The sequence below is a fragment of the Paroedura picta genome, chromosome 11 (genome assembly GCF_049243985.1).
Source record: "Paroedura picta isolate Pp20150507F chromosome 11, Ppicta_v3.0, whole genome shotgun sequence".
NCBI lineage: Eukaryota > Metazoa > Chordata > Lepidosauria > Squamata > Gekkonidae > Paroedura > Paroedura picta.
The window spans coordinates 66,235,710-66,246,180 of record NC_135379.1 but is presented as its reverse complement, the minus strand read 5'-3'; the positions used below and the strand labels follow the sequence as shown (position 1 = coordinate 66,246,180).

The 10,471-nt window shown below is 44.7% G+C and overlaps 1 protein-coding gene across 12 annotated transcripts in view; it reads right to left on the bottom strand.

Annotated features, from left to right (window-relative positions):
* Positions 1 to 349: 349 nt before the first annotated feature.
* Positions 350 to 10,471, bottom strand: part of COBL (cordon-bleu WH2 repeat protein) — a 204,956-nt gene continuing 194,834 nt past the window's right edge. For all 12 annotated transcript variants that reach the window (XM_077304157.1, XM_077304152.1, XM_077304151.1 and 9 more), the window contains 2 exons: positions 9,693 to 9,959; positions 350 to 1,741 (listed from right to left, as the gene is read on the bottom strand). In XM_077304157.1, the coding sequence (XP_077160272.1) occupies positions 1,724 to 1,741; positions 9,693 to 9,959 (285 nt within the window). In that variant the 3' untranslated portion in view covers positions 350 to 1,723. The remainder of the gene's footprint in view (positions 1,742 to 9,692; positions 9,960 to 10,471) is intronic.

Genomic DNA, 10,471 nt, shown 5'->3' with positions numbered 1-10,471 from the left:
CTGTGATTCCAAGGGATCCCCAGGCCCCACCTGAGGACTGGCATCCCTAACAGGAGTCGAGTTCAGATGGTAAGGGTTGGAGGATCCTGGGGCTCACAGGCTTCCTCCTACCCTCTGTGTGTGGCCAGATTAGATGTTTCTCACTTGGTGGTGCCCCATAGCTTCTTTCATCTGAACGGGTCTCCTCGCATTTCAAAGTAGGATTCTAAACTGTGGTTTACTTTTGGTCGGAATCCTGCCCTCTACCAGGAATGCTGCTGCTTCCAAACCACTTTCCGTTGTCTAAAAAATAAAACCTCAACACACTGATTACTACAAGTTTACAAAGAACTGAGGCAGAGGCAACACGTGAAGCTTTCATTTGTTTTATTTGTGGCACTAATGTTAAATTAGTATTTTACAGCATATAATACACAGTCGCTGGATTGCAGGCAGCTAGCAGGATGATTTGCAAGGTTAGCATTATTAAATAGAAACCTTTTACAATCTTAGCACAGAAGCGTCTGCAGTCGCAGTGGACTGTGCCTGGTGCCCTAATGGTTATCAAACAAATGTTATGAAGTTGCAGCTCAACAGCTCTTCAACAACATATAACACATGTGAAAAACCATGAATGTCATAATTCCTTGAATTAATTTTTTTAACAAAATATTTTCCCCAAAAATATGTACATCATCTATCAAAGTAGCTTAGATGTAAAAACACCCCCCCCCCCACTGTACTGTTTAGACACACTGAGGTTTCGTCCCAGGGCCCGGCTCTCGTATGTGGGATGCCTCTGGAGTCCATCGACAGGATTGGAGTCCTGGCCTACTTACGAGCAGCAGTTTGGGAACCAAGATGCCTCCCGGAGTCCCCACAGGGCAATATAAAGAGCACTTTTAATCACACATCTGTCACCTCCTGCGCTATTCACCAGGAAACGTCTTCTGAAGTCCTTGGGAGCACTGCAAAAGCAGCCTCCTGCTCAAAGTGGCTTGCACAGAAAGTCTTCCTGTTGGATTCTGCCCTAAGTACACAGACCCCTCCCCTTCTCCATGGAGTTCGGGACCTCACTGCATCCGTATTCTGTGCTTTATATCCCCCCACTCCCTGAATAGCATGACACACAGTCCTTTCCCTCTAAGTCTCCAGTGATCACAGGAGTGGCTACAGTGCTAAGGATAACAGAACTGGCTTGATTATAAAAAGTGGTGACTTCAGCATATGGCAATTTTAGCCATTAAGTATCTACCACAACCTTTTCCTTTCTTGCTATTAATTTTTATAGATTTATAGTATGCATTTCAGAGTTTTAATTGCTTCTGCTTTTAAAGGGGGGGGGGAGGAAAACATCCAGCTAAATGGTTCAGAACAGGTGCGTGTTTTTAAACTGCTTGATGAACAAAAAGAATGTTGTGGTTCAGATACACAGCAAAAATGTGCTTGGTTTTGCACAATGTGTTTGCACACTTATTAACCTGCCAGGAAGGATAGTTTCATTGGCAATGGTTTAACTTTTTGGAGGGAACCCCCCAATCCTTGGCACAGAAGCTGTGTAGCAGCCTGTGAACCAATTAAAAAATAAAAATAAGAGGAACACCAAGACAATAAACTATAACTTATTTTGGCCTGTATTCAAAAGGAAATCAAAATATGCTTCTTCTCGGAATTCTTTTCTATGAAGGTCCATAACTGATAGATAAGGATTCAGGTGACCTTATATGACTGGAGAACCCAGCATTCAAACAAGCAGTGGGACCTGAAATAAAAACAGAAATGAATGATAACAACAGTCATTATGAGCTCGAAGGCAGCGGCAGCATTAAGTCAACCTATCCTTGTAGAGCTCGCTATAGCACAGAGTCTTCCCGTTACAAAAGGACATGACATAGAATGAGCTGCGTCTTGTTGGCCGGAGGCTCAGATATTGGGGAGAAGAACCAGGTGATGTACCAGGAGCCCACACTAAAGGTCCCCCCCCATCAAAATGAAACAGCCACACTGTGTTTTTGCATGCATAACTTGTCATAAAACTGCAGAGACAGCATTCGTGTTAAATGCCATCGTGTCGCTTCTGGCGGCCCTATAAATTAGTGGCATCCAAAAATCCCATTGTTTAGAGCCTTGCTCAGGCAGACTGAGGGCTCTGGCTTTTCCAGTGATTCTTATCTTAACCATTTTAATTTCTAGAAAGAATTCAGGCTTGTGGATTCTCCTCCTTACATGGTCTCCATGTTCTGTTCACACCTCTTGCCCTGTTCCTGTTTCTGCTACTCAAAAGAGTCAACTCCCTCATACGTGGATGAAGATCATCCTTCTGGAGAAACAGAATAGGAAGGGAAATATCCCCCTACTGTCTTTTGCATTGCATTTACTGTGTTCTTAATTGAGATAAAATTCTCTGGTCTCCAAAACTGAATACTACATGACCTCAGAAAAATTCATATTCTCAACCAGAAACTACATTGCTTGAACAGCTACATCTCCCTGTGGCCTTTGATGCCGTGGCTTGTAGATCGCTATATATGATTATACTAGCTTCAAAGCCCGTTCCTAAGAACGGCCTTGAAAGGGCCCCCTCCGCTGGGCCCCAGCCAGGCAGCTTCAGGTGGCTTTGGGCTGCAGCTCGCAGCCAGATCAAGTGGGGAGGGCGGGGGCTGGGCAGCTCGTTAGCAGGCCCAGGACAAAGCTCATTAGCACAGACTGAAGATTTTGAGAATGAGATCCAAGACCTCATGTGTGCCAAGGCCATATTTTACCAAAGCTCTACAGATACTTATTGTAGATGAAAGGTTTACAGACAAAGAATTTACTGCAGAGGCTCTAAGTACTCCGGGAGAGTTCGGATTGAGGGAAGGGTCAAATGTTACTTGTCCCACGTGACTGCATTCTAGGCAAGAGGACTATACTCTTTGTAATGGGTTTACTGCCAACTGCATGAAGCATCCTGTACCGTGAGGTGAAGTGGCAGCTGAAAGGCCTGGCTCATCAGATCTGGGGAACCCCTCTGAGTCAACCCCAGTTAGCCCTTGATGGGAGACCCCCTAGGAAGTCCAGGGTCCCTATGCAGAGGCAGGGAATGGCCAACCACCTTTGCTCATCTATTGCCCTGGACACCCGTGAGCTGGTTGTGACTCAATGACACATTGTTTGCTATAAATAAAAATAATAATAAAATTCAAGATGAAGCGTGATGAATTGAGGCTTTCTCTGTGGCACTTGTTCCATGACGGGGCTTTGAAATGAGAATCAGATGCACTGAACGTGTTCTGCAGTTAATTTGGAAGTCGTCTCTGAGTTCCCCCTTCAGGCACCTCCTCATTAACAGGGCTTTTTTTGTGGGGGGAGTGCATGCCCAGTAGTGTTACAATATATTTGCATGGTAAAATATGGAGGCTTGCTTTGAAATGGGGAAAGTCTTCCTAGTGAGTTTTCATGTTTATTCCCACCATTAGGATTTCCTTCCTAGAGCACTTCAAGGACCTCTAAAACTCAGAAAACATGGTTTGTCTCCCTTTCTACCCATGAAGAAGAAGAGTTGGTTCTTCTTTGCCGCTTTTCTCTACCCGAAGGAGGCTCAAAGCGGCTTCCAGTCGCCTTCCCTTTCCTCTCCCCACAACAGACACCCTGTGGGGTGGGTGGGGCTGAGAGAGCCCTGAGATTTCTGAAGAAGAAGGAGAGTTGGTTTTTAGATGCCGCTTTTCTCTACCTGAAGGAGTCTCAAAGCAGCTTACAGTCGCCTTCCCATTCCTCCCCCACAACAGACACCCTGTGAGGTGGGTGAGGCTGAGAGAGCCCTGAGATTACTGAAGAAGAAGAAGAAGAGTTGGTTCTTATATGCCGCTTTTCTCTACCCGGAAGAGTCTCAGAGCGGCTTACAGTCGCCTTCCCTTTCCTCTCCCCACAACAGACACCCTGTGAGGTGGGTGAGGCTGAGAGAGCCCTGATATCACTGCTCGGTCAGAACAGCTTTATTAGCGCCGTGGCGAGCCCAAGGTCACCCAGCTGGCTGCATGTAGGGGAGCGCAGAATCAAACCTGGTTCACCAGATTAGAAGAAGTCCGCATTCCTAACCATTACACCAAACTGAGTTCACTCGTATTTTTTTCCACAGTGAGCAACTTTGCCACATACTTTCATTTTTTAAAAAAGGGGTCACTTTGTAAGGGAGCCGATCTGCTTGGGGAGAGAGTGCAGCCAAGAGGGGGAAATTCGTAACAAATTTGTTACAGACTCATAGCAAAAGAATGATTTGCAAAGGACTTGCTCTGGTCTGTTGCAATGCCGTCTGGCTGGCCTTGAGCGTCAGTCGAGAGTCCTGCTGCCGTAGCCGTGGCTGCAGCACCTGCCAGGAACTCCGATGGGAGAAAGTCTCCCACCTGTCACCTGCCTTCCCTGTCGTCCTTGAGAGGGAACCTCAGCAGCGGCCGGCCGGCCGGCAGGCAGGCAGGCAGGGAGGGAGGGAGGGAGGCCGACCCGGACACCCTGCCTCTTCCCCACCAGGTACAGCAAGCCCAAAGGATTTTGTCGACCCCCCCTCAACAACACACAGGTACATTATCCAAAAAACCAGGCCTCACCACAATACATTGTAACATTGCTTTATATTAAGGGATAAGAACAGTGTCGCAACACAAGGAGCATTAAGTTAATAAAAATAACAACACAGAGGTCTCCCGGGCAGCTTTAGTGGAAGCAGGAGGTAAGTAGGTGTGGAGAATATGCATCATGACAACAGAAAATGGTGGTATGGTGGGAAAACAAATTCAAATCCAAGAATACTTTCCTTGGAAAATTCGACTCAAGATCCAAAAGAAAAAAAAAATGGAAAGGAAATTTCAAAAAACCTGGGGCAAGGGGGTGTGAAATTCAGACCTGTTCCTGGGGACCAACATTTTTTACCTTGTTCATACTATAAGAACACCTATGTGGAAGTTTGCTCTAGTGTGGAAATAGTCAGGCAGAAAGCTGCCTCTCCTTCCCACCTTTTCCCCACCTCACCTTGGTTTCCACCCATTTCTGCTCCTGAGCAATTCGATCCCATTCTACACAGATTTATTCAAAGCATGAGCTTTCATGTGGAATGGAACAGGGATCATAAGAATACAGATATAAGGAGAAAATAAATTAATAGCTAATTAGTAAATGGCATCAAACCTCCAAAATCTGCAGTATGATCGTTCTTTTCTAGAAAGGCAAATCAGTACTTTGAGCCCAATTGTCATTCACAAACACACTGGGCAATAAAATGTCAAGGTCAGTGATTAATAGCAGACACTTTCCCAGTTGTGAAAAGAATTAAAAGCAACTCCACCCAAGCATGGAGGCCTCCCCACAAATGACAAGCTGTGCTCAGTGTTATTCTGTCCTGAGAACAGACAGTTAGATTCTGAGTAGTATTGCATACTTACTTACATCACATAACAGTCTCATTGTCACAAATAAAATAAAAAGAAGAGGGGATTGTAAGGATTGTGATTATAAGAGTTGAATTAGCATACGGAGTGCGATAAGAAATCTATGTCCTTGTTGAGTCCTGGGTATTCTATTGTTTTGAGTGTTCTAGTAACTTGCATTTCTGTGATCTCCCTTTCTAGTCTGTTCTTGACGTTCCTTTACAATAAAACAGCTATTTTGAGGTCCCTTATTGCACATCCTGGAAGGTTGAATTGTTCCTCTACAGGTTTCTCATTCCTGTGATTTTTTTAATGTCAGAGTTGTGCCCATTAATTCTTTGGTGGAGGGTTTGACCTATGTTGAGAACAGAGGGGCATTGTTGCCATTAATGGTGTATACAATATTAGAAGATAAGCATGTGAATAAGTCCTTGATGGTGGAGGTCAGTGGTTCTTAATCTGCTGGTCAGGACTCCTTTGGGGGTTGAACGACTCCTTCACAGGGATCGGGGGACGGTGAGCAGCTTGGCTGGGGGGGGGGGTGTCATCCACACAACAGCCTTGTGGGGTAGATTGAGATAGAGCATTTGTCTGTCTGGATCAGTGGAAAAGAGCAAGATCAGCATGGTGGGACAAGAGGCGGGACTGAGAAACCCCAGGAAAAAAAACAATTGATATACAATCATGAACAATGGATCTTCATGCCATAGGTCAGTTTTTTAAAATTTTCTTTAAATTCTGTGAAAGAAAACTTGCACAATTTTATGGTTGGGGGTCACTGCCACATGAGGTATTAAAGGGTCGCGGCATTAGGAAGGTTGAGAACCACTGATGTAGGCGATGCTGTTAGGTCCAGTGCTTGTGTTCTTGGCGTATAAGTGGCAGCAAAGTTGGCATCTGGGTTTGTTGCAAGTTCTGGTACCAGTGGCCATATTCAAATTAGATGCTACATTGTTGTGGATGAGGTTGGTAAAATGTTGGTTTGATGGTGAAATGTTCACAAGTTGGTAAAATGTGGTATGGATCTTAATTCTGTCAGGTGGATTGTCAACTGGTTGACAAATCGTACCCAGAGGGTACTTGTTAATGGTTCAGCATCTTCTTGGAATAGAGTGACAAGTGGAGGACCCCAAGGATCTGTCCTGGGGCCTGTGTTGTTCAACATATTTATAAATGATTTGGATGAGGGATTAGAGGGGATACTTATTAAATTTGCAGACAATACTAAACTGCACTTAGGTAGAGTTGGTGGATGAGGTGAAGGAGGTGGGGACCCTAGGGGGAAGTGACCATGTCCTCATAGAATTCCTTTTGAGATAGGGAGGCAAGGAAGCTTGTAGCCAGACGCGGATGTTGGATTTTCGTAGGGCAAACTTTAATAAACTCAGAGACATGATGAGTGTCATACTATGGACGAGAATGCTGGAAGGGAAGGGAGCATGTGACGGGTGGGCGCTACTCAAACAAGAGCTATTGCATGCTCAATCAATGACTATCCCAGAAAGACGAAAACACTGCAGGAGCTCTATGAAGCCAATTGGGATGAACAGAGAACAAGAGGAACTAAGAAAGAAAAGGGAAATGTTCAGGAAATGGAGGGAAGGACAGAGCTCTAAAGAAGAGTACCTACAGGTTATGAGGCACTGTAGATCAATCATCAGAAAGGCCAAAGCTGAGAGTGAGCTAAGATTGGCCAGGGAAGCCCATTGTAACAAGAAAAGATTTTTCAGTTGTGAGGAGCAAACGTAAAGTAAAGGAGGCAATAGGCCCATTGTTGGGTGCGGATGGACAAACTCTAACGGAAGATGCAGAGAAAGCAGAAAGGCTCAGCGCCTATTTTACATCTGTTTTTTCCCACAGGTCAAAGGGTTTAGGCACATCTAGAGATGGCAGTAGCCAAAGGATAGTGTCTGGGTGGCAGGTTGACATGGATAGAGAGGTTGTCAAGAGGCATTTAGCTGTACTGGATGAGTTCAAATCCCTGGGGACGGATGAAATGCACCCGAGAGTGCTCAAAGAACTTTCCGGAGAACTTGCAGAACCCTTGTCCATCATCTTCGGGACCTCTTTAAGAACTGGAGATGTTCCGGAGGACTGGAAGAGAGCAAATGCTATTCCAATCTTCAAAAAAGGGAGGAAGGATGACCCGGGAAACTATAGACCCGTGAGTCTGACCTCTGTTGTGGGGAAGATAATGGAGCAGATATTAAAGGGTGTGATCTGCAAACATCTGGAGGACAATTTGGTGATCCAAGGAAGTCAGCATGGATTTGTCTCCAACAGGTCCTGTCAGACCAACCTGGTTTCCATTTTTTTAAAATATTTTTTTTATTTTTATTATATACAAAGCGTTTACAGAAAGATGAAAAAAGAAAAGAATGACCAGCTAGCAAAGTAATTATTGATACATATGAGAATATAGTCTGATATTATCTTAAGAAGTATATAGTCAGTTCCCATCGCATATTAAGCCTAATCTAAAAGTTACTGCTGTCTTTCTTAAGAAAGTCCAGGTAATTGCTGCACTGTTCGTCATATTCTTCAGGTGGTCGCAAAAAATGGAATTGTGCTCTTTTCCATAATGTATCTGCTGGTAAGTCTTGAAAGATTTGTGCTTCTTGATCCGCCAATTTCAGCGGCGTCTCTGGATGCTTTTTGAGTACATTGTTTCTTACAGCCTTGCTGTCAAAGCTTACAAAGATGTCTCTTGGTTCTGGAGGCCTCACTTCAAGAAGGACGTCGATAAAATTGAAAGGGTACAGAGGAGAACGACGAAGATGATCTGGGGCCAAGGGACCAAGCCCTATGAAGATAGGTTGAGGGCCTTGGGAATGTTCAGCCTGGAGAAAAGGAGGTTGAAAGGGGACATGATAGCCCTCTTTAAGTATTTGAAAGGTTGTCACTTGGAGGAGGGCAGGATGCTGTTTCTGCTGGCTGCAGAGGAGAGGACACGCAGTAATGGGTTTAAACTACAAGTACAACGATATAGGCTAGATATCAGGAAAAAGTTTTTCACAGTCAGAGTAGTTCAGCAGTGGAATAGGCTGCCTAAGGAGGTGGTGAGCTCCCCCTCACTGGCAGTCTTCAAGCAAAGGTTGGATACACACTTTTCTTGGATGCTTTAGGATGCTTTGGGCTGATCTTGCGTTGAGCAGGGGGTTGGACTAGATGGCCTGTGTGACCCCTTCCAACTCTATGATTCTATGATTCTATGGGAGGGGTAGCAAACACAACTGAAGACAGCAACACAATACAGGATGATCTTGATAGGCTCAAGAAGTGGGCTAAACTGAATAAAATGAAGTTCAATAGGGACAAATGTAAAGTTCTGCACTTAGGTAGGTAAAACCAAATACAACCAATATAAGATGGGGGAGACTTGTTTGACAGTAGCATGTGCAAAAAGGTTCTAGGAGTCTTAGTAGACCATACATTGAACATGAGTCAGCAGTGTGACTCAGTGGCTAAAAAGGCAAAAGGGATTTTGGGCTGTATCAAACAGAGTATCGTGTCCAGATCACGGGAGGTGATGGTACCGCTTTACACTGCTCTGGTTCGGCCTCACTTGGAGTACTGTGTTCAGTTTTGGGCACCCCAATTGAAGAGGGATGTTGACAAACTGGAACATGTCCAGAAGAGGGCAACAAAGATGGTGAGGGGTTTGGAGACCAGGACATATGAAGAAAGGCTGTGGGAGCTTGGTCTGTTTAGCCTAGAGAGGAGATGACTGAGAGGGGATCTGATAACCACCTTTAAGTATTTAAAAGGGTGCCATATGGAGGATGGAGCAGAATTGGTCTCTCTTGCCCCAGGGACAGACCAGAACGAATGGGATGAAATTAATTCAAAAGAAATTCCATCTAAACATCTGGAAGAAGTTCCTGACAGTTCGAGCGGTTTCTCAGTGGAACAGGTGGTGGTCTTTGGAAATCTTTACAGGCTAGATAGCCATCTGATGGAGAGGCTGATTCTGCGAAGGTTCAAGGGGGTGGCAGGTTACAGTGGATGAGCGATTGGGATGTGAGTGTCCTGCATAGTGCTGGGGGTTGGACTAGATGACCCATGATGTCCTTTCCAACTCTATGATTCTATGATTCTAGGAGTTGTTTGAGATTGGGAGGTTGTCTGTGTGTAAGAAAAGATCCCCCCCCCCCCGAACTGTCATTTTCCAGTAGAGAACTGTCATTTTCCAGTAGAGGTAAATGAAAGCTCATGCCTTGAATAAATCTCTATTGGTTTTATTGGACTCAAATTTTGTCGTACTACTTCAGACCAACATGGCTACCCATTTGAATCTTCTGCACAGATGTTTACCTTTCTTAAGCGTGCTGCCCCAGCACCTAAACGGATGGCTTCCATCAAGGCCTGCCTTGCATCCGCTGGATGTTCTGTAATGCTGTTTGCAAGGGGCCTAGGCATTCTTGTTGACAAATGAGCAGGAGGTGGCGGTGGCGGAGGAGGTGGTGACAGTGACGGCAGAGAAGGATTACACCACCGCTCGGTTGGAGAGGTTTCTCTGATCTGCAAGCCTAATTCTGCTTTTCGGAAACTCTGCAGTTCTTCAGAAGCAGATGAAGAGGTCTACCAAGGAGAAAGTTGAAAGCAAGCATGCAAGTGAATAGTAGACATGATGGACTACCAGATATTTCACATTGGAAGCATATTTCAGCCTCTACCCTTCTAAACAATTTTGGCGTCTTCCATTGAAGTACAACATGGAGCAGATTTTGTTTGCCTATTAAGTCTGAACATCTGTTCCTGCTCTCTCACATCACTCAAAAGGACAGATGACTGGGATCATGGATTTGGCCTTGAAGCAGGCTCAGAAATTCAATCTTTATTTATTGGAACTCCGGCATCCTGAAAATCCTTTTCACATATAAGGCAAGAAGGTCGGCAGTTGGCTACTATATTAGGTAGAAAGTGACCACAAAGATTTGGGAATCAAATTGATGTATTGAGCTATGCACAGTCACCTTCCCTGAAGCAATTTTATGTCGCAAACTAATGCTTACTCTAGGTCTGCTCTCCTAAACATGTTTTGATTTGTTGTACAAAAAAAAAAATCAAGGTAAGTGCATCAGTTTAAGAAA